General features: G+C 42.7%; 1 protein-coding gene across 1 annotated transcript in view; it reads left to right on the top strand.

Annotated features, from left to right (window-relative positions):
• Nucleotides 1-22,331, top strand: part of KIF26B (kinesin family member 26B) — a gene marked incomplete at its 3' end in the record, with an annotated part of 205,739 nt that overhangs the window by 173,868 nt on the left and 9,540 nt on the right. Inside the window, exons 10-11 of the mRNA XM_027905598.1 lie at nt 12,288-12,450; nt 13,573-17,005. Coding sequence (XP_027761399.1) covers nt 12,288-12,450; nt 13,573-17,005 — 3,596 coding nt within the window. The remainder of the gene's footprint in view (nt 1-12,287; nt 12,451-13,572; nt 17,006-22,331) is intronic.

Raw genomic sequence — 22,331 nt, 5'->3', positions numbered from 1 at the left:
TTAACAGTGACAAAGTAATGAAATCTGAGAAGGCATTAGGAATGACAGCAGAAAAACAGTAATAGTTGTGCAAGGTGCTAGCAGTTCCTCTCTGGGGTACAGCTCTGGTATATTCATCCCATATAGATGAAGGATGAATTCAGACTGAAACAAGAATAAGAAAGCCTGACAAGGGTAGCTTTTCACATGAGAGAATGTGAAATTAATGTGGCTTGCATATCCAAATAGAGTTAAGGAATGGAGATCCCATTTCTGTACATGTGGAGGAGTATTCCCTGGGAGCAAGAGCAATGGAAACCAAAGAGCATGGGCAGATAGGGAAGTAGCTGGCTTCCAGCATGCCACTCTGAAATGGAAGTGTTTGTGGGCAGTGCTAGGTTTTAAGGATGGGTTTTCTAAATGCTTAAGGAGGATTATATGATTCTCTGTACTGGGTAGGGGCAGGAGCTAATAATTCAGTTTCTTCTGACCCCAAGCATCGCCCTTGCTTTGGTGATAACCCAAGGGGATTAGGCTCACAGGACCAAGCAATGCGTTTCTCTTTCCTCCTTTTTCCTCTGTGGTGGTTGTCCATGCTTTGTCTTTACCAGGATGACTGTCTTTCCTCTTGGCCTTTCTGTGTCTCCAGACACATTGACAGGTGTTGATTGGATGCTGAGGAACTCTTTGCTCTGTCCCTAGGGGAACACAGCAGGCATGCAGAGGGGATGCAGGAAGGAGGCTGCAGAGTTGGGCTGTAAATCTCTATAGTGCAAGAGCGTAAAAATGGCCATACTGATTCAAGCCAAATGTCCCTATAGCATCCTGTCTCTGTCTAAATTCAACAGCAGATGCCAAGGATGGAGTGTAAAAGTAGAGTAAATACTTTGTCAAAAAGTACTCAAGCTTCAACTATTTTCAGCTGTGGGAATTCACTGGCTTTGTAAACAGAAGAAGGACCTTCCAGGCACATCGCGAATGATTGCAGTTTGAGGCTTTTTGAAGACAGTTGGGTTGAAGTTTGAAAGCAGCTTTTTTTGAAAGACTGGCTCAGCTTATCTTTGAAATTTTATTTTAGTGTTTCTTGGATTTTGAACAGCTAACTTTAATAGATATCTTTTTATCATTTAAAACTAAATATATACAAACATTAGTATTGGATATTGCTTTCTGTCACTCACAACTCTATTCTGACTACCAGTCTTGTGGAAAGGCAGCTGTTAACATGGAACAACTCAAATTTATAGTCGTTTTTCTGAGCAGAATAGATATAATATTGAACTCTAAAGCATGTTCTGGTTACCTCAGGTAAAACTGCAAGCTATGTAACAATTGCTAAATGGCAAATTTAAAAGAGTTCCTTTTCTTTGCTGCCAAAGGCTATAAGAAGATCTCTGAAGCCTTAGAGGTATAAGAGCCTATTGAAAAGCTTCTCTACTCAGTGGTGTTATAATGGGCAAATAAATATAAGAATCCATTTAAAGGGGGAGAGAAACTTCACATAACATGAAAAATGAATGTATCTCATATTTAAAATTGCTGCATGGATGAAGATAAATATATTTGATACAGCTTATTTCCTCTTGGTTTAAATAGCAAATATATACATTAAAATATTTATACATCGATTTTACCACTTTTACTTACAATACATAGTACTTGCCTGAGTCTGGGGTCCCTCAGGTTTTGTTTAGGCTCACTGTGTATGAAGTATGATGGAGCGTGAGAGATGTTAAAGAAGCATACATTTACTTTCCTTATGCCTGGGTTTATAGATGACAGAATTCTCACTGCTCTACACCAGCTATATTTGGTCCTTTTCTGCCAAAACTGTCATCATAAACCTGCCTGTAGTGCCACAGTTTAATTTCAATGCCACATATTTGACTTGAGAAGAGACTGGTTTAGTCTTTGTCTCATGTATCCTGTCAGTAAATCTGTAAAAGCCCAGTTCAGACTCTGAAGCATATGGGAGCTTTTCTGGAGATTTCAGTGATGGCTGGGCATGGACCACAGTGCCATGGGTTTCAGTGAATAAAATCTCAATTCTGGGACTTGTTTTTGGACATCACCAAACCCAGGCATAGGTAGAGAATTTTCATCTGTGATCTTTAATTGCCATGCAAGTCACCATCATCACTGCTGTTGCTCAGCCTGTCTCATCACATCTCTAAATCAGCCAGTAGTGTGAGTAGCTCAGCCCATCTGTGGTCTGTCTGATGGCCATTCATTTTTATGTGAAAGGACTTCTTGGTCTCTCTCTAGCTCCTAACACGCTCACCCCACCCATACTGACTGCTGGCAGTACAAATATAGGACTTACAGGATATATAGGCCAAGGACTTGCAGACCAGAGAGCATTCTGTTCATTAGATTCTGCAAACATCATTACAGTTGTCTAAGAAACTTATTTTGATCCTAAAATTATATATTGAGTAGTAAAGTGAGTTCTTGAAGTGTGACCAGCTTTCTAGTCCATTTTGGTTTTTAAAGAAATAGGTGTAATGGAGAAACTCAGCTTTCTTACTCTTTGTGAAAGAGAAGGAATGTGTAAAGTTAAACAGCAAAGTCCATACTTGGCCCCAGTTACTTACCCAGGTTTTTGGAAAGACAGTCTTGCATGTGGTCTAGGGTCTAGGTGTGTATTACATGTACATGCCAGTATAGTATTCCTTAATAGAAGTCATGGGTTTTTAATTTGTAGATGGTTTGGAGCTGAGCACCTGAGGCCAATGTGCCCCCAGCTGTTAAATGGGAGATGACACATAAAAAAATTCTCCATTTTGGAACTTCCTTCATCTGCTTAATTCCTATCCTCGGTTAGCAGATAGCTTGGCTGCTGCAAAGTCCATCTTCCTTGCCAACAGACAGGGATTGCTTCTGTTATCAGGTTTTATCAGTTCCATGCTTTGGGAAGCAGATTTGGGAGCTGTATGTGAAAAGGAATTTTTAAAGGTATTAAATTCATTACCAGAGAGAGAAGCATGACTTGGGGCTTCTGACTGTATATTTTGCTTTATGCTGATAGTTTAATATTTTCACTGCTTTACTTCGGGTTTTGACAGCTTATAGTCAGGACCCACTTTCACGTAAGTGCGAATTTTTTTGTCTATTGATCTAAGTTCTGGGAGCATCAGCATCCAGAAAATAACATTTGTAACAACTTACCTCTCAGTTTGACATCCAAAAGAGTATAAAAACTGGCCAAAAGTTTTCCTACTTTTGGGATTTTCTCTCATCTGTCTGATTTCTCTGTTGTGTTCAGGAGTGGATTTTAAAGAGTTTCAGTCTGGTTTCTGTGGAAGCACAAATAAGATTTCTCTCCATCCAGCCAGCTATCAATTCTCACAGTGTTTACAGAGGCTTACTAACTTGAGCTTTTTGTATTAGTTTCTTAAAGTTTCTTCAAATTGGCCAACATTCTAGAATTTTATTGCTGGAGGTGATAAGGCAAGCTTGTGTGCAGGTACATAGGCAGTATGAACTCTTAAGCCTAACTTTCTTTGGGAGTATATCTAGAGTGGCATAGAGGAATTAGAAATTTTCATGTCATTATTGACAACCCAAATCTGCTTTCTTCTTTCTTCCTTTTTTTTCCTTTCCACACAGAAGTGTGTGCGCTTTCACTGCCCTCTGCTACAATGCTGAAGGCTATGGGAGGTTGGCATGTAAAATCTTACTTATCAAAATGTGAATTATTTTGCTGAGTGACCTTCCCAGTTTCCTGGAGATGTCATCTATTTACACTAGTAGCAGTGCCAATTGGAGTGGTTTCTAAAACTGAACAGCAGTCAATTTATTTTCAGGTACCACTCCATTTGGGATTGCAATTAGAATAACTAGAGTTGCTCTCCAACACAGGAAACTGGGAAGGTCATGCTGCCAAATTGTTGGCATCTTGATGAAGGAGTGTAAACTACTGCTGTCGCTGCTGCAGATCAAATGAGCCTAACCAGAATGAAGTAATTATGAAATCCTCCCAAAAGATCATGAATATTCATGGATCAATTACAAACATTTGAAGTTAATTTTCGTTTGAGGAAATAACCCTGGTATTCCCCTCTCAGTACATATGAATCATAACACTCCTTGCAGGCAGAGGGCAAAGCTGTTTCTTGCCGCTCCGGCTCATGGGTGCCGCTGTGTGCACAGCAGTGGCTGCCTCTGGCCGGGTCGCACAGCAGTGCTCCGTGTGGCAGCCAAGCTGCCTTTCTGTCCCACCATCAAATTCCCAGTGTGTTCACCAGGCAGCAGCCAAAATGGTCACCAATCTGCCTGGGTTGAGGGTAACACATGACTCATGCCAGTGTGGTAGGCAGATGCTTGTCTGCACTGAAAGGGGAGCTGAGGTGACTGCTGCCCTGTCCTCTCGGCAGGACCTGTCACCCATGGTGGCTCTTCAGCACGAGTGAACCCCGACAATGAAACTGGCAGCAAATCAACTACAGAGAGCCTTTTGCAAAACAAGCCCTTTGCTTGGCCTCTGGAATGTAGAGTTGAGAGTCTTGATTTAATCTCCCCACTGCTTGGCCCTGTTAAGGCAGTGGGAGCTGGGGCCAGCAGCGCTGGAAGGGAAGATGCTGAGCAAGGGGAGTGGGACTTGCTCTTCATCGTGATGGAGTGATGGTGGAAATGCCCTCGCTGTGTGTCTGCTCTGTTCCTGCCACTAGAAGGGCTGGTATGAAGGTGGTTTCCATAACATGTCCTCAGGGACATGTCAGGGAGTGTTTCCTCATGCTTTTTCTTGCTATGTGCCCTATAGGCACAGGCACTGTCCAACTGCATTCCAATCCTTCCCTTCCCAGTGCTCCTGCTGCACTGCCAGGGTGCAGGCAGAGCAGAGGAGAGGCAGGCAGGCTCCTAAGCTGCTTCAGTTGCTGTTCCATAGCAGCTATACTGTTGTCTTCTCATATAAAGAAACCAAACCATACAGACAGGCTGAGGCAAATGTTGTTACCATAATGCTTCCAAGTAAGGGAAACAAGGAGGGGCGTGGGGAGACAGAAGGCTTTTTCCTTCCTTTTTTGAGTGTATCTTGGTAGAAGTTAGCACATGCAGAGTCCTTGCATTGTTTAAAATCTGGATCATTATTGGTTTTAACTGTATGATTTTTTTCTCCTATAAATCATAGTCTACTTATTGCTCCTATTTTCTTAACCAGTGGCATTGCCGATTTTGGGGGATCTGGCCTTAGCTCCAAGATAGAGTTCCTGAGCCTAATTAGCTCCCTGGATTAATTGAGCTTTGGTTTTTCAGCTAGAATTTATTAGGAGCTGGCACTGTAATGAGGCAGACCAGTAGGATCCTTTTCTTTATTATCTTTGAGCTTTGTTTGCATGTTTTTAAGGGTTGCTTGTGAATGACATTTGGTTCTGTGCTGGGAGTTAGAGTACAGAGGGAAGAAGAATCATTTTTTTTTTTTCATTTTCAGTGTAGACTTCTCTCTGAAACCACCACTGATCTCCAATAGAGCTGCCCTCCCAACCACCTTCCCCTTCCCACCACAGAACTTGCTCTTGCAAGTGCTGTGCTGCATGACTTTCATTTTGATCTCTTAGCTCTTGCTGGAGTAATACATTGACCTGTAGATAAGTGTTTATGTCTTCAGTTTGGTATTGCCAGAATGCCAAATACAAGTGAACCAAACCATATAAATTAACGAAGATGCCAACCCTCACCTGGTTACAACCTCGTTTCAGGTGGCTCTAGAAAGCAATAAGGTCTCCCCTGAGCCTCATTTTCTCCAGGCTAAACAATCCCAGCTCCCTCAACTGCTCCTCTTAAGACTTGTGCTCCAGACCCTTCACCAGCTCCATTCCTCTCTGGACATGCTTCAGCACCTCAATGTCCTTCTTGTAGTAAGGGGACCAAAAACTGGACTGATCTGAATTGCAGCCTCAACAGTGGGACTCTCTCCTTCTCTCATTGATTTTATTTTCTGTTTTTGGTGAAAAGAAACAAAAAGATGCTATTTTGTGCATCTGCCATATGCTCATGTGTTGTGCATGTCAAAACCAAAAGGATTGTTCTGCAATATGAACTTTGCTCTTAAAAGACAACAATTGTAGGGGGAATCCCCCTACATTTTAAATGCATTTTGTGATAGTACAATTTAAATGCAAACCCTGTACTTGGCTGCAGCAACCCCTTTCTCCTGCTCCTGACCTCTTGACTGCTGCAGTGTCACATCCCTTCCAGATGTGGTTGTGATTTTCCCAGTACATGAACCTGAGCATAGTATCCTCTCAACATAGTCCTTTTAGCTGGCTCCCCCTTTCCTCTGTGCAGTGAACACAATGTTCTGGGCTGTGCTAGTGTACTTCATACAAGATAACTAACTGCAGTGGCAGTGGAAATTTCCACTTTGCTTTATTTTCCCTTTAAAGCTCGTGAGCCTCCACCTGGAACAAGTTCATTATCTCCCCAATGCCTTGTTTCACCAGGTGAAAGATTCCCCAGGTTAAAGGTTCAAGAAGTTGCTCATCTTTCTTCAGCTGCCTTGTTTCGTTCCACTAACAAAGCCAGGCTTATGTGGCTGAACCACTGAAGGCTTTATCACTCTACCTAGCCTCATTTTGCCTGTGCCTACACATATTGCTCCCATTTCCTCTCTCCCTCTATCAAAATTATTCACAGAAAGGAAAGACATAACTAAGCAAACTATACTGGTTCATTGTGAGCTCAGCTGCTACGCACCTGTAACATCTGCTGTTGGGTTTGTGCCTTTTGAGCTATAAACTGTCCTCGATAGAGATTATTCCCATGCAATAAGAGCCAAAACCAAATATAGTCTTCATCTGATTCCCTTGTCATGTAAGCATTTATTACTGTGAATAAAGCAGTGCATCAGCTCAAGGGAGCAGACTTCATGATCAAAAATAACTGCCATAGTTACTGAGATTTTTCCTTTGACATACCTCTGTAAATAATTAGATTACAAGACACCTGAGGGCATACATCATCTGATGCTGTAACAATAACACCTTGAGCGAGCTGACAACTCTCTCCTTTTGGCCAAGTGCCTAGGAAGACACTAAGGTATATGATTAATAGAGAGCACAAACACACAGCCTTGCTCTTCCTAAAGCTTAGCTATACTATTGTACTGTCTCCCTTGTGGAATGTTATTATTCCTATTCCTAATGGTGCTGCTGTTGTTTTTGAATAGCCAAAAATCCTCATAGCGGTGGAGTGAGAGGAAAGGGAAGACAAAGAAAATATTAAGGTGGTCTTGGGAAAGACCAAAACAAAGCATATAATACAATTGGCTAAGTAATTCCACAGGAAAATCATTATTCTAATATTTCAGCTGAATATTCTTCTCCAGTATTCCCTTCTTTTTGTGGAACAATTATGTGTTTGCATCTCCCATGCACAGAGTGAAATGCTGGGCAATGAAAATTCCTCTGAATTTCCTAAGCGTAATATTTATTCTTACTGCTTCATTTTCTATTCATGGATTCTATTTTGCAGCCCTAAACAAAAGCAATTACCATTTGCCTCCTTTCTGTGTAGCTCACTTTGAACACATTGCTTGCACGGATTCTTGTCAAGCTGGAGGACCTGGCAGAGGAAAATTCAGGAAGTGAAGGACATTAGTGGGAGGAGGAGGGGAAGAAAGAGGAGATTGATACTGGAAGAGTGTCTGGCAGTGATACTGGAGAATGGCCAAGTCTGGTGTTGCTAGTTAGACCACTGTAGGATGAAACTGAGCTCTGTCAGACTGTTTAGGGGAGGAATTGGGGGTGTCATGGTAAGGGAGTAAGAACAAGCAAGAAGGTTAGATGAGAAAAGCCCAGGACAGATGCTGATTGAAGAGAATAGGATTGTCTGACGAGAGAAGAGCATGTCAAGAAGGATATGAAAACACATGAGATCACAGCTTTCCTACAGCACAGCAGAAACACTGTGATAGTGATACTGTAGTGGTACTATCACTATGCTGTTGTGATACTCCTGAGTCTCACTGCTTTTCTCTAGGCAGCAAATACTAGCAAAACCTCATGGCAAATTGTGAGTCATGTTCTCCTTCCTTACTGCTTGTCCAAACAAATGGTGGCATCTGGCTGCTGCTGCCACCAGCTAGTTCAGCACCTGAGGCTACCTAACCCATAGGAATGTTCCAGGCTTGCCGGAGTCTCATTGAAGTGTAAACACAAATTCATATGAAATTACTTAAAATACAAATAATAACAGCATTCGGATTTTGAAATCAATTGCTACAGGGGCAGGAAGTGTAAACATTAATGGGCTATATATTGTGTTGTCTGTTCAAGTATCATCTTTTTCAAGGCAGATAAATGACTTTCTTTACACATGAATTGGGTCTGTGCAGCAATGTGGTCATTGTGAATAAAACCTTCCCTAATTTGTAGCAGAAGTTGGAAGGCATATGGAGAATGGGATTGAGGACTGTGGAAGTGAAGGGAGATCTTCTGAAGGGAACTGATACCACTTTCAGAACTAGCTCCTAAAATTTTTAGGTGGGCTACTAATTGTATGTTCCTGGTTTGAGTACTGAGATTGAGAACCAGCTGACTCATTTTATGTTTAAGAGAAGTCAAAATTAGCTGTACTTTGAATGTGAAAGACTATGTAATGATCAGGATCCTGAAAGACTGGTGCTTCAAACCAAACACTTGTACTTAGTGAAGTCTTCAATGCTTCAGGTATGATCAGAGGATTATGTACCTCACCTCAGAGGCATTAATCAGATACTGCATTAATGAACTTCACAGGGGAAGGAAAAAATAATACATAGAGCCTTTGAAGAAATCAGTCATTCTGGGTTCAGAGATGAGTATATATAGTCCTAACAGTAGATAATGGACAAGTCTGTCCATTTCAAGGCAAGGATTAAATGAAAGACTAAATAATTTATGGTTCAGTGAGCACTGTTTATCCTGTGCAGGGATTGAGGGATGGGTCTAGTGTAAAAATGGTTTGCAGTGATAAAATTAAGGATTTTGACTTAACAGCACTGTAAGTCCTTTAGCAGCTTTTGTAATATGAGAGGGTGGAAATAATAGAGGAGAAAAGGGAGCAGAATGGAGAAGTGAGAAGCCCTCCATATGGAGAGCTGTTACTCCATGGAATTAACTGAAGATTTCTACCTGGCAATTTTCTGTACCATACCTGCAGACACACTTCATAGAGACATCTAGGTTTAGTTTCCTGCCCATGCTGCTCCTACCTCTGAACTTTTCCAGAGATAAAACTGCATACTTTCTTTTGGAGTTTTACCTGTGTGACATGTATGAATAATATTTAGTAGCATTTTCCTTTAGCCGTGACTATCTAAGGAGCTAGGCAAGGAAAGGTGTAAGAGTAATATATTTTATTAGACTAAGTGATGTAATAAGAAAAAATGAGATAACTTTTAAATACGGAAAGAATTGACTTACTGGCATACAGGCATTGAAGTCTGACGTGTGGTATCCTAACCACACCTTCATTTTTCTCTGTGTATTACATCCTCATATTCTTGATAGGTTATGGTAAATTTCCTAAACTATGAAAGCATTAGTGGATGGGACAGAAATTTATTTAAAATGAAGACAGGTATATTAAATGGTGTCATCGCGCTGCTCTGGCATATAATTTTTATTGCTTTTGGAGCAGAATAGAAATAGATCATTGGCATTCCTGAAGTTCTCTCATCTGCTGTAAAAACACTGGTGTATTTCACTATGCTGCTGTGAGAACTCTGGGACCTTCTGCTAGCCAGCCTCTGCTTAATACAATGAGCAACATGCACCCAGGAGCAGCAGACCTTCTGTGAGCTTCTTCAAAATTTCTGTGTCACTTAGTTTAGTTTGCAGAGCCAGAGGATCAACAAAGGTCTTGCTTCTCAAAGCCCTTCCAGTGCAGAAGTGCAGACCTTCTCTCTGTAAAACTTCTGCTTTCACGGGATATTTTGCGTTTGCAAATACCAGCTCATGAATCACCTAATGAAACAATTCATAGCCTTCCACTTTGTTCAGGCAGAAATGCTGTGTCAGCACTCAGAAGAACAAAGCATTCACTTTGTGTCTCATACTGTCTGTCAAGCAAATTTCAGTGAGACATCTAAATTTTTTTACCAATATTTTAATTGAAGAGGATAGAGTAAGTTCAAAATTAAACCACACATTTTTGTGTCTCTTTTATTTTATTTCATTCCTTCCAAAGTGAGTAGGTGGTATTGTGAGAGATCAGTGAACCTTGAACAGCTGAGCTTGTCTTATGACAATGTCCAGAATTGACAAAAACCTGTGTTTCATAAGTTTCTTCCCCTTTATATTATTTTTTTTTCAGTGTAGAGTAGTGACATGTGGTTAATTATTTTTTCTGGGTGCAGAGTGAAGCTGATAGTCAAGATGAAGACTGCTGAATGAACAAACTCTGAAACTAGAAATCAGTGTTGCCTGGGCTTTTTACTTCTGGGTTTCATGCTTTAATCCTTAACTAATCTGCCCTTTAGTTTCCATCTGATATATGTCAGAGGATCATTTGCATTGTCATTCTTCTTACCAGTGTGTATTTCAGTACAGGCAGATGCCACAGATTATTTTATATTCCTAATGCATATACCTGTAGGAGAGCCACACCCCAGTTTGCTGATGCTGACTGCATGGGCTATGTGTTCTCAGGAGACCAACATGTTTGGAATGTATTCTTTTGCCCTTTCCTCTGTCCTCTCGTGTTTTGCTATGATAGAAGCACTGGCAAATGAAAGGCTTGTTATTGATTTCTGTGCAGATGTTAATAATTTCCTTGTTACTCTGCACTGGAGTGGCAGTAACTGATGTACAAAATTTGACATCTTAATTATTCCATGATGGAAAGGAGGGACACTAAACTGAGATACAGCAGCTTATTAACTCTGGCTCTGTGGATTTAAAGCAGCCTTGGGTCACAAGTGAAATGAGTGAGGCTGTCTCAGTATAGTCTGTACGAATATTTGTTTGCTTCTCAAAGACACCTGACTGTCTTCACTGTATGTGGAGCAGATGGAAGCAGAAATCCCAAAACAAAAAAAAGTTTTACTTCCAGTATTGCTAGCCAAGCTGAAATTGTAAGTACTAGAAATCTCAGGAGATGCACGATTTATGAGCTCTCCAAAGTTATTGCTAGATACATCAAAATATGCAACCCAAATGCTGCTGTTTATTAATCAAAAAGAGAGGTCCAAGAGTTTTGGTCTTTGTCCATCAGTCCCATCCAGTAGGCATAGCTTCAGTTCCCAGGAGTTGCAGCTTAATGCAGAGCTCCTGTGAGCTGGAAATGTCAAGTGAATGACCAAGGTCACATACACACCACAGGTCGTTAGAAGATATTGAAGAGTGAGCCCCAAAAATCTGATCCGCAGCCACTGACAGTGTTGCTGTCATTACAATAGTGAAAGCAATTCCTTTACCAATAGATAAATATCAGACTGTCACTGCCTTTGTTTTCAGCTGTACGTGACTGTCACCCCCAACCTTTAGCATAGGAGAGGCTGTCTTCAAGAGGATGCCATTTTACAAAGAACCATCCAGTTGACCTGTGCACCATGTAGATAAACGTCTCTTTAAAAATTGTATATTTTGCATTTCTGAATACAGGATTAGATGACCACCACAGAATTATTATATATGCATCATTATGCTGTTAAAATTCACATTCTCAGTCCAGTCACAGACAGCCCCACAATAAGGCATCAGCATTTCAAAAGCTATCCGATGCTGAACAATAGAGTAAGTGGCAAGAACAGAAAATTTGATTTCCGCCTCAGTGGAAGAAAAGATCTAATATGAAAGAACAATTGTGTGAAGTCTGAAGACTTGATTGTTTTGTATTTCACCAGCAGCATCCAAAATTGACTTCAGTGATTTAACTACTATTAATCTTGAGTTATCCAGTGCCCTAGAAGGCAAGAAAACATTTGTGTTCTCTAATCTAATCCACTACCCTCTTTGTCCTCCAGAGCTGGGCCAGGGTTTGCCTGCACACTCTGCACTTCAAAAGTTCAGCAGTTTGATGTTTGCTGCTTTGGTTTAATTGTCTCCAGTCCTGGTCTGAATCTCTGTATTGGCAGTGGTAACAGTGCAGGGATGACTGAGACCAGAAGACAGAAAGCAGGAACAGGGAAAAGAAGTTTGAATTGTAGTCCAGCATTTTTCAGCATGCTCAGCTGCAGAAACAGCATAGCCTAAACCTGAGGAAGGGAACCAATTAGGATTCCATTAAAAAGAGGAGAAAATGTCTTTCCGAGACCCAAGTTACATCATGGTGGCCGAAGTGAAACCTTGGTCGCTAATGTAGCCTTAATTAATTTTATTTTGCAGAGACAGCAAGCTCACCATGTTGCTTCGAGAGTCCTTGGGGAATATGAACTGCCGCACCACAATGATAGCTCACATTTCAGCTGCTGCAGGGAACTATGCCGAGACACTGTCCACCATCCAGATTGCGTCACGGGTCCTCAGGATGAAGAAAAAGAAAACTAAGGTAAGACAATATATAACTCTCTCCTTGTAATGGTGGAGGAGGGAGGAGGAAGGATCCTTAATAGCATAGACCAAAATGTAAAAAAATCAGTAATCAATTCCAAAGTGCGTCGGTTGTATGTACCTTGTCCCAGGCAAGTGTCACAGAGCACATATCAGAGACTAGGGTGGGTAAATGGTTCAGCTTCAGAGATAGAGGAGTGAGTTCAGACATATTTGCTGTAGCAGATTTGTAAGCTGGCCTCATTTAATGATATAGCTGTCAGAGAGCATTTATTTTCCATTATGCTCTTAGTGCTAATGAAATAATAAGGAATGAAACTGCTGTAGAGTTAAAGGAAATTGGGATTAATTAAGAATTAGATTCTCTATGCTTCTCAGAGAGAGCAGTAGCAAAATAAATGCAAAACAGTGTGTCCGTTGCCAGCATTGGCGCCTCTTTTATTCCTACTGCTTCTAAATAGAGGTGGTAGATTTTCCAAGAAACAGAATGAGAATGGGCTGTATCCTTTTTCATGTTTTAGAGTCCCAGTTCCTTCTGGCATCTTATGGTGTGAATTGGGCAGAACAAGTGAATGTTATGCATTTCACTTAAATTGTCAGCCTAGAGATTGACAAAAGCTTTTTTGTCATCTGACTGAAGAGAGGCAAGTGAAGGGATTTGGTCCACACACCATCAAAGCGCTGTGTCTCCAGAGACCTCTGAGTGGATGTTATACAATTCCACACTCTACGAATATGACCAAACAGGATGATATGTAACGAGTTTGCTTGATCCTCTTCACATACACACACACACAAAATCAGCAAAAGCTTTGTTAAATATCCGATTTCTTTGGACAGGCTCAACTAAGAGTGAGGTCCTAATCCATTTTTTTAGCACTTTTTTTTTTTGCAAGTCTCATGATTTTGAGTTGGACTCAGAGTTGAGGCATTGGGTTCTCCATTGAGCAATAGCTGTGTGTTTGCTGTAGGACTGTGTATAAGCAGCTTCAAAGCTCTGTGCCTTAGTTTAGAAACCTCCCAGTTTAGGTGCGACTGTGACCTTGTTGTGTATGCGCTTTGTGCAAGGAGCAGCTTGCAATGCTGGAATGTCATGGACTGTTTTTCTCTCATATTGCAGTACACATCGAGTTCTTCTGGAGGAGAGAGCTCTTGTGAGGAGGGCAGGATGCGGAGGCCAACCCAGCTGAGACCTTTCCATTCTAGAAACACTGTTGACCCAGACTTTCCTATTTTGCATTTATCAAGTGATCCTGATTATTCATCCAGCAGTGAGCAGTCATGTGATACGGTGATTTATGTTGGTCCCAATGGCACTGCCCTTTCTGATAAAGAACTGACAGATAACGAGGGTCCCCCTGACTTTGTTCCCATTGTTCCTGCTCTGCAAAAGACCAAAAATGAGGGTAGGTTGGAGGAAGTTAGTGAATCAGGGCCCAGCACGTCTGAGAGAGACTGCCTGAAGTGCAACACCTTTGCAGAGCTCCAGGAGAGGCTGGATTGCATAGATGGCAGTGAAGAGACTGACAAATTTCCCTTTGAAGAGATGCCTGCTCAATTTAGCTCAGACCAGATGTCTAAGTGCTCTGTCTCAAGCCAGCTGGCAGAACTTAGCCACTTACCAGAGTCAGATAAGGAAGATCTGATGCCAGAATGTCAGCATCCTGATAGAGAAGCCAAGGAAAATATAAATGCAACACCCAGCAAAACTAAGAGAAATCACTCCCCTGTTCCTTCTGGAGCTCTTACTAATCTTTCAACTCCTTCTTCTCCCAGGAGTGTAACAGGCAGCTCTAGTAAAGAGCTTAGCTCCTGTCAGTTAGCACACAGCACCAGCTTGCAGAGCAGCAGAGAAGGGCTCAGCAGTTGTGGATTCGTGGAAGGCAAACCTCGGCCAATGGGTTCACCCCGGCTTGGGGTTGCAAGCCTCTCAAAGACATCTGAGTATAAGCCACCAACTTCTCCTTCCCAGAGGTGCAAGGTCTATACACAGAAAGGAGTCCTGCCCAGCTCCACTCCCCCACCAGCTCCCCTGAGTAAGGATGCTGGGATGACATCTAGTGAATCTTTATTACAACCAGAAATTCGGACCCCACCTGTAGGCATGAGCCCTCAGATTGTGAAGAAGTCGGTGTCCTCCAGCAATGGGGATTTTGAAGAGACTGTTCTCAATGAAGAGCAGCAACAAAGCGTGTCTCCAGAATCCAAGAAGGAGATTCTGAGCACCACCATGGTGACCGTTCAGCAACCTTTGGAGCTGAATGGAGAGGACGAGCTGGTGTTCACCCTTGTAGAAGAGCTAACCATTAGTGGGGTCCTCGACAATGGGCGCCCAACCAGTATCATCAGTTTTAACAGTGACTGCTCGGTGCAGGCTTTGGCCTCTGGGTCTAGACCAGTCAGTATTATCAGCAGCATATCTGAAGATCTTGAATGTTACTCCAGTGCAGCTCCTGTGTCTGAAGTCAGCATCACACAGTTCCTTCCACTTCCAAAGCTGAGTCTGGATGACAAATCCCAAGATGATGGCAGCAGGCGCTCATCCATCAGCTCGTGGTTGAGTGAAATGAGCACAGGAAGTGATGGTGAACAGTCATGCCATAGTTTCATAGCCCAGGCATGCTATGGGCATGGGGAAGCTATGGCAGAACCCCCTGTCTCCGAGTTTGCAAGCACCATACAAAGTGCCAGCATGATTTGTGTCAGTGACAAACAGAAGTCAGTGGCTGACAACATGCTTATACTGTCGGAAATGGGGGAGGAAGCTTTTGGCAAAGTGTCACCCATCAAAGGCTGTAAAATATCAGCTCTAGGGAAAACTACTGTCACAATCAAAAACACCGCAAGCCTTAGCAGCTGTGAAGGCTACATCCCAATGAAGACAAACATTACTGTGTACCCATGTATTGCTGTTAATCCCTTCAAAGCACAAGACACTGATGATGCTGTACCAGCAGTAACTGCAGACCCAAAGGTTGTTCATCCCCATGACAGGAAAGAATTTAGTGCTAAGAAGGAGATCAAATTTGAAGACCCTTGGCTGAAGAGAGAAGAAGATGTTAAAAAGGAAAGCTCTGGGAGCAGTGATGGGCCAAGGCCTGACATGGCTGTGGTTTCAGCCAAGCCTGAGCACAGCACAAAGCAGTCCTCAGCAGACAGGTTTAGCACCAGCAGTGGAGACACTTCTATTTCCCCAGGATCTGACAGTCTAAAAAGAATTGTGGATGGGTGTGAGGTGGCAGCATCCAGCTCTGCAAGCCAAAGTCCTGTTCATTCCAGTGATGGCTTGAAGAATTTTAGCCTCCCTCGAGGGGTCCCAAAGGCAAGCAAGGTGGAGGAGTCTGACAGTCATCTCCATCCTACAGCCACTGACAGCAGCGGAGTCAGTTCTCCTGCCCTCCCCCTCTTTTCTAAGGCTAGTCTTGACAAGAAAATGGTATCTCCCAAACACTGCATCCTCACTCGTCCCAAAGGGACCCCTCCTCTGCCACCAGTGAGAAAGTCAAGCTTGGATCAGAAGAACAGAGCCAGCCCCCAGCATAGCGCAGCCAGCAGCACCACAAGCAGTCCCTCGAGCCAGCCTGTGTCCTTCCTGGCCAGCTTCCCCGAGGAGCTGAATGCCAAACAAAAGGGCCCTGGCATTGACAGCAGCGTCAACAACAGCAGCAGCAAGCTCTTCAGTGCCAAACTGGAGCAGCTCGCCAGCAGGACCAACTCCCTTGGGAGGTCCACAGGAAGCCACTATGAGTGCTTGTCACTGGAAAGAGCAGAAAGCCTGTCCTCTGTGAGCTCCAAGATGAGCCCTGGCAGAGACACCACAATGCCTAGGGCTGGAAGGAGCCTCAGCCGCAGTGCCATGTCCTCACCCACCAACTCGGGCCTCTCCCAGTCAGCAGGTGCCTCCCCAAAAGCCAGCCAGTCAAAGATCTCTGCAGTCAGCAAGCTCCTGCTGGCAAGTCCCAAGGCTCGCAGCCTGTCTGCCTCTGCCACCAAAACGCTCAGCTTCTCCACCAAGTCTCTGCCTCAGTCTGTAGGGCAGAGCTCCAGTTTGCCCCCAAGTGGGAAGAACATGTCCTGGTCAATGCAGTCCCTCAGCAGAAGCCGGGGCTCCAGCCTTGCTTCCAAATTGCCTCTTCGGGCTGTCAATGGGCGGATATCGGAGCTGCTTCAAGGAAGCGCCAGTGCCAGAGGCTTACAGCTGCAGGGAAGCTCAGAGGCAGATGAGCGTGGGGGCCTTCCTGGAGATGAGAAGCCAGCTGTTCACATGCTGCCTTCACCTTACAGCAAGATAACCCCTCCTCGGAAACCTCACCGCTGCAGCAGTGGCCATGGGAGCGACAACAGCAGTGTCCTGAGTGGGGAGCTGCCCCCTGCCATGGGGAAAACAGCCCTCTTCTACCACAGCGGGGGGAGCAGCGGCTATGAGAGCATGATGAGGGACAGCGAGGCGACAGGGAGTGCCTCTTCAGCGCAAGACTCCATGAGTGAGAACAGTAGCTCTGCGAGCGGCAGGTGCCGAAGTCTCAAAAATCCAAAGAAACGATCAAATGCAGGTAAGCTTGTGGTGGTGTGAAAGAGGGATGCAGATCAAAGCAGGTAACTAGTAACACGCTGGGTAGGCTAGCCCTGAAGGTGAGCTAGTTAAATAGCATTCTTAGCTGAGAAGAGAGGACAGAGTGTGTTCTAGGCTCTGCCTTGCTTCAGTTTGGAACAGGCACAAATCCTTTGTGGTTTCATTGCTTTGGCAGTGGAGTCTCTCCCTCACCTGTTGGACTTAGGTTTACTTCAGATGAACAAAAATTGGTTAGTAATGCCAATGACAGCCACATTCAAGTATTTATTTTTACAAATATACTTGTGACTTGATTCCAGAAAGATGCCGTAGTGAGGCCATGAAATGTAGCTGTTACTCTTAAGCACTTGGGACACATGCACATTTCACCAGTCCAAGACCAGAGTCTTGCCAAATAGCTGTGTCTGTTGTGATCCCACTTTTTCTCCTTATGTGCTCTGGATGCCCAAAGGTGCAAGATTCCCCACATCTGAAACCATTGCTGAATTCTTCGTGCATAGGAGATGGAATGAATTGTACCCATGCCCTTGAAAGATACTATCCTGTGTCTGAAACTCTTGCTTTTTAACTTTTAACTTGAGAGTCCTTTTTTCAGTAATTTATTGATAAAAAAGAATAGATTATATTAAGAACAATAAATGGGAACTACTGCACTGAAGCAGTTGCAAATTTGGAACCTTTTTAGTGATCATGGTAAGGATCAGAAAGACTTCACCTTTGTTCAGATAGAATCTTCAGTAGCTTTCACGCTACATCAGGACTTTTTAATTAGTTGGCAAGAGCCTCCTGTGTAATACCAAGACTCTGTGCAATTGCAACTGGTGCATATTATCACCGGAATGAGTTTCATAAAGTTACAGAACAGGGATGGAGAGCATTCATGAGCTGGTCACCTCATCTTTTTCCTGAGCGCTGCTCTCCCAATCTGTAGTGCAAGTCCTTCTTAACTTACTTTTGAAAAAAATGGACGTTGACATTGGAACTGGTGTGCGTAGGTATGTGGAATATCAGTGGCTACTTATTCTACAGCAGCTCTGGCTGTCCAAAATGTGTTTCTCTCACAGTTTTCCTAATTCACCAGCCATTCCACTTGCTACGATACCTCATTTGCAGTGAACAAACTGAGTAATGCATAACTCTCACTTTTCTTATGCTCTTGACTGTGGTGACAGAAAGAACATATGCAGCACAGATGTGAATGATACAGATACTGCGATTAAAACAATATCCGTAAGTGCATGGCTGATTGTACCTGTTCAGGGGATGCATCTGAAAGTGATCTCTCTATATGGTGCAAACCCAGATGAAGTGATTAAATAATGTTTCTGAAGTTAATTTTGCATCCTGTGAGAAAACCTCTTTCGTATCCCTTCAGTTTAAGTGGTAAATTGATTTTCCTCTTTCTGAGGGGCTCTTCCTCTAAAAGCTCCTTTCAAATATAAACTTTTTACAGTAACTTGCAAGAAAAATAGGGAGGATTTGTGTGTTGGGGAAAAGGAAAACAAAGCTGTCCACAGAGATGGAATTTGTGTGTGCGTCCTGGATTGCCTTGTGGAGAAGCTGGCCATGTAACATAGACTTTTTCCACAGGTCATTTAGATGCAAAAATTTATCAAGTTCTGTGAAAACAGGCAACTGTGCAGATGAGGGAACATATTAGACACTAGAGGACAATGTCTCCCATCCCCCCACTCCTTCCCTAGGGGACATATTTTTTAAAAGTATTCTGAGAAAAGCTTTAGGCAGAGCCTCTGGATTCTTTAGTCTGAAGATTTCCTCCCAGAAGTAAATCAGTAGATGAGTAGGATTTGTTTACTCTGATGCTCATAAAACTAGTTTCATTTCACTTCTATCTGCTTGGATAGCCCATTGGAGGCTGGACAAGGGTGGAAATGTGAGTGGGAAAAACATTGCCTCTGTGTTGTACTGACAGACAAGCTTCAGATGTGTGTGTAGTATTTTATACCAGGGCTGAATTTTGGCTCACAACTGTGGCTTGTGATAACTACTGTGCAGGACTGAACATTGTGTCTGTGGCCAAAAAAAGGGAGTTTTAGGGGAGAGGACGGTTTGAGACTCAGGTTTCAGTTTGCTCTCATAGCAGTCTGGAGGACACATCAGGTGAGAAGAGACTTCTCCAGCCTTGAGCCTACCTGGCAGAACATTGACATTGGTTTTTCATGCAATACAGGTATGCAAAGTTAGCATAGGGGGCAAGCAGAAACCTTTCCTTAGCAGGAACCATGAGGAGTCCTAGCTTTGCTGCTTTTCTACTGTTGTATAACATCTAACCTGTCTTTTTCACCACATACAGCTTTTTTTTTTTGCTGACCAAGAGCTTCATCTCTAATTTCTGGTGTGGGTTTGTTCCTCTTTCCTTTGTCAGCAGTGTAGCAGTTATTTACCTGATAGTGGACCTGAATGGGGGTGGAAGGCTTTCAGGGGAGAGCCTGTGTCCTTGGAAGTTGCCTGCCCCAGAGAACTTCGCATAGCCTAGCACATTAACCTCCCTCAAAGTAATTTACAAAGCTTCTCTCTTAATTCAGTATGTTACCTGATGTGGAGAGATTCTGAGTGTATCATCTCTGGAATTTTACTTTTGCATGTGATTGCCTGTATCAGCAAGTAATTTCTGTATTGTTTTGAAGGACTCGCATTTGTGTATAAGTACAACAAGGGGTTTTATAGAAATAATAAAAAAAAAAATCACTATCCCTGTCTAGTATCAAACCACTGCCCAGAAATCAATCAGGCTTCACTTTCTTATAGCCTAGATCCAGTTTGCATTTGGTCCTGCAGCAGTGAAATCATAATTCTGTTTTGATGTGTTTGATAATAGTATAATTTTTCACATGTCAGCAGATTTATGACAGCATGAAACCAGGATTATTACTTCAGTGCAGGAGAACATGAAGGAGGAGTTGAGGTATAAGGGAGAATGGAACTGTTCACAAATGTATTTTTATTGCATAATAAAAAATTGCAAATTTTTGCAATCTTTCATCCTCTGTAATATCTCTTTTCTTATAAGTGTGAGTGTTCTCTCTTAAGGTAAAATTTTTAATGAAAAAGGTAGCACACAAAGATTCTGAGCTCTTAAAAGACAGATATTATTTTAACACAAAGTGTCAAGAGCACTGGACCTTTCCTGATTTGCGGTCACAGATTCACTGTGCTGTAATGGATATGGCACTATAGATATGCTCATTTCAGGTCAGGCAACCTTGTCCACTTTATTTATGATTATTATTAACAGAAATGCTAGCTGTCAGACACGATCAACATGAATCAGCCCAAGGCCCCTGTAAAAGGAGCTATAAAGAGTCTTTAAGAGAATCACCAGCAGATCTCACAATTACTTTTGAAGTTCTGACACATTGGAGAGACATCATTTTTTCTTGAGATTAAGATCTTGTCTTTCAGTGCTCTTAAGTGCATTATTTGTATGTGTAGGTGCTTCTGCCCTGAATGTCATACATGAAGCATCAGACCTATATTGACAGCTTTTGAAGGATACAGCTAATTCATATCCTTCACTGTTAGCCTTAGGTTAAATTCTGGGCTCTGCCTGAGTGCCTGTGCAGTTCACAGACAGCCTAGTACAAAATTGCCTCTTGAATTCTGGTACCATTGAAAAATCACATGTTTACATTATGAAGCACACGAACTTTCCACCTGACGCTAACCTATCTATTTAATTAACATTCTCATCTTTCTAACATCTAATATTAGTTCTGTAACATCGTGTTAGCATATATTGGCCAAAAGCGACTGTTTATGGTAGAAACGGAGCTATTTAGCCCTGATCTATGGTTGTACATTTCAAAGGTTTGTACAGCTGCTCTTTAATCCACCCTGCAGTCCAAGTATTGTTCCAGACCCCATTTTACAGATGGGGAAATGAAGGCAGAGAATTTTACTGCCTTGCCCAACGGCCTCAACCAAGAGAGAGCCAGATCCAGGGTTAAATTACAGGCACCCATGACTCCTAACCTCAGCCACAACTGACTTTGCCATACATCCTCCCCTGCCATTGCTGAGCAGTGGAGAGGAGAGTTTCATTTGTTATTTTCTTTTTATGGCAGGCTCTTCTTCGCTCTCTACCCACAATCATATGTACAACTATGCTTTCTTTGATTTCTTAGCTCACTCCATTACCCTTTCCCTGTAAGAAACAATTGGCATCTCAGCCACATTTTTGTACTGTTGTCAGTATTATTTTTAAATTCCTCAGAAATTCCAATTTCCGTGACCCAGTGATACTCCATGGAAAGGCAATAATAAGGGTACTTTTATAATACATATTTCTGTATGTGATCAGGAAGTGCATTCTGGTTGAACTCCATTTTGTGAAAGCTGTTATTTGTCTCCTGGGAATGCAACAGATATGAGAAGGAGGCAGGCAGGGTGGCAGATTAGGACTTGCAAGATCTATGTTGTATTCTCTGGTGTGCTGCTGGTTCACTGTATCACCTTGGGCAACTTGTGTAATTTTTGTCTTCTGTAGTTACCAGCTCATACAAGTAGATAATGGTGGTACAAAAAAGTTACAGCAGGGTCCTTAGATCAGAAATGTTATCTGCCTGCTTTTTGCTCTTCTGATTTGATTTTTAGCATCTTTTCCTGAGTTTAGTTTTGATGTATGGGACATTACTTTGAGGTAATTCTCAATGCAAACATGACTGGATGATTTCAGAGATGCAGCTTTGGTGTTAGCTCCACGTCTTGCCCACTGTGAGCTAACAGTGAAGCAAGAGCCCAGGTTCTGATGAAGTTTACCTAGTAAAGCCAGATCCTATTTACATTCTCATGTAATGTACATAAATCCTTTGTTTCTACCTTTTACCGCCCTCTCCTACAGATTTATTTTCAGGTTATGGTCCCTTATAGTGCTTCAGTGCTGCCTATCAGGAAACCTTCCCTGGGAACAGCAGAACAGGAGGGGCTCTGAGATGATTACCATAAATGAGGCTTTTTCATGGAGACCACATAGATCTCTCTGAGGCTGTTTTCTTTCCTGTTCCCTTTGGAAATAGGGTTGGGTGCCTTAAGAGAGTCCACATCCTATGTACATCAAGTTAGACCTGTAGGCTGCAGTCTGTCACTGCTGGAAGCACTCTGCTGAGGTGGGATGGACCTGTGCTGAGAAGTGTGTCTCCTTTGGTTTCTCCAGTTGAGGCTTTTTGGAGCTGAGTCTGTGTGCACACTCACTCATGGGAGCAAAGACACAGACTTGGGCATGAGAGGAAGATATGAGTAGGAGGGAGACAGTTTGAAGACATGAGACTTTGGGCATAAAGTCGTTC

Source organism: Empidonax traillii, unplaced genomic scaffold, assembly GCF_003031625.1.
Source record: "Empidonax traillii isolate 1590-97213 ecotype Southwest subspecies unplaced genomic scaffold, ASM303162v1 scaffold1169:size251926, whole genome shotgun sequence".
NCBI classification, from domain to species: Eukaryota; Metazoa; Chordata; class Aves; order Passeriformes; family Tyrannidae; genus Empidonax; species Empidonax traillii.
Note: the sequence above shows the minus strand (reverse complement) of the source record. Positions and strands in the feature narration are given on the sequence as shown.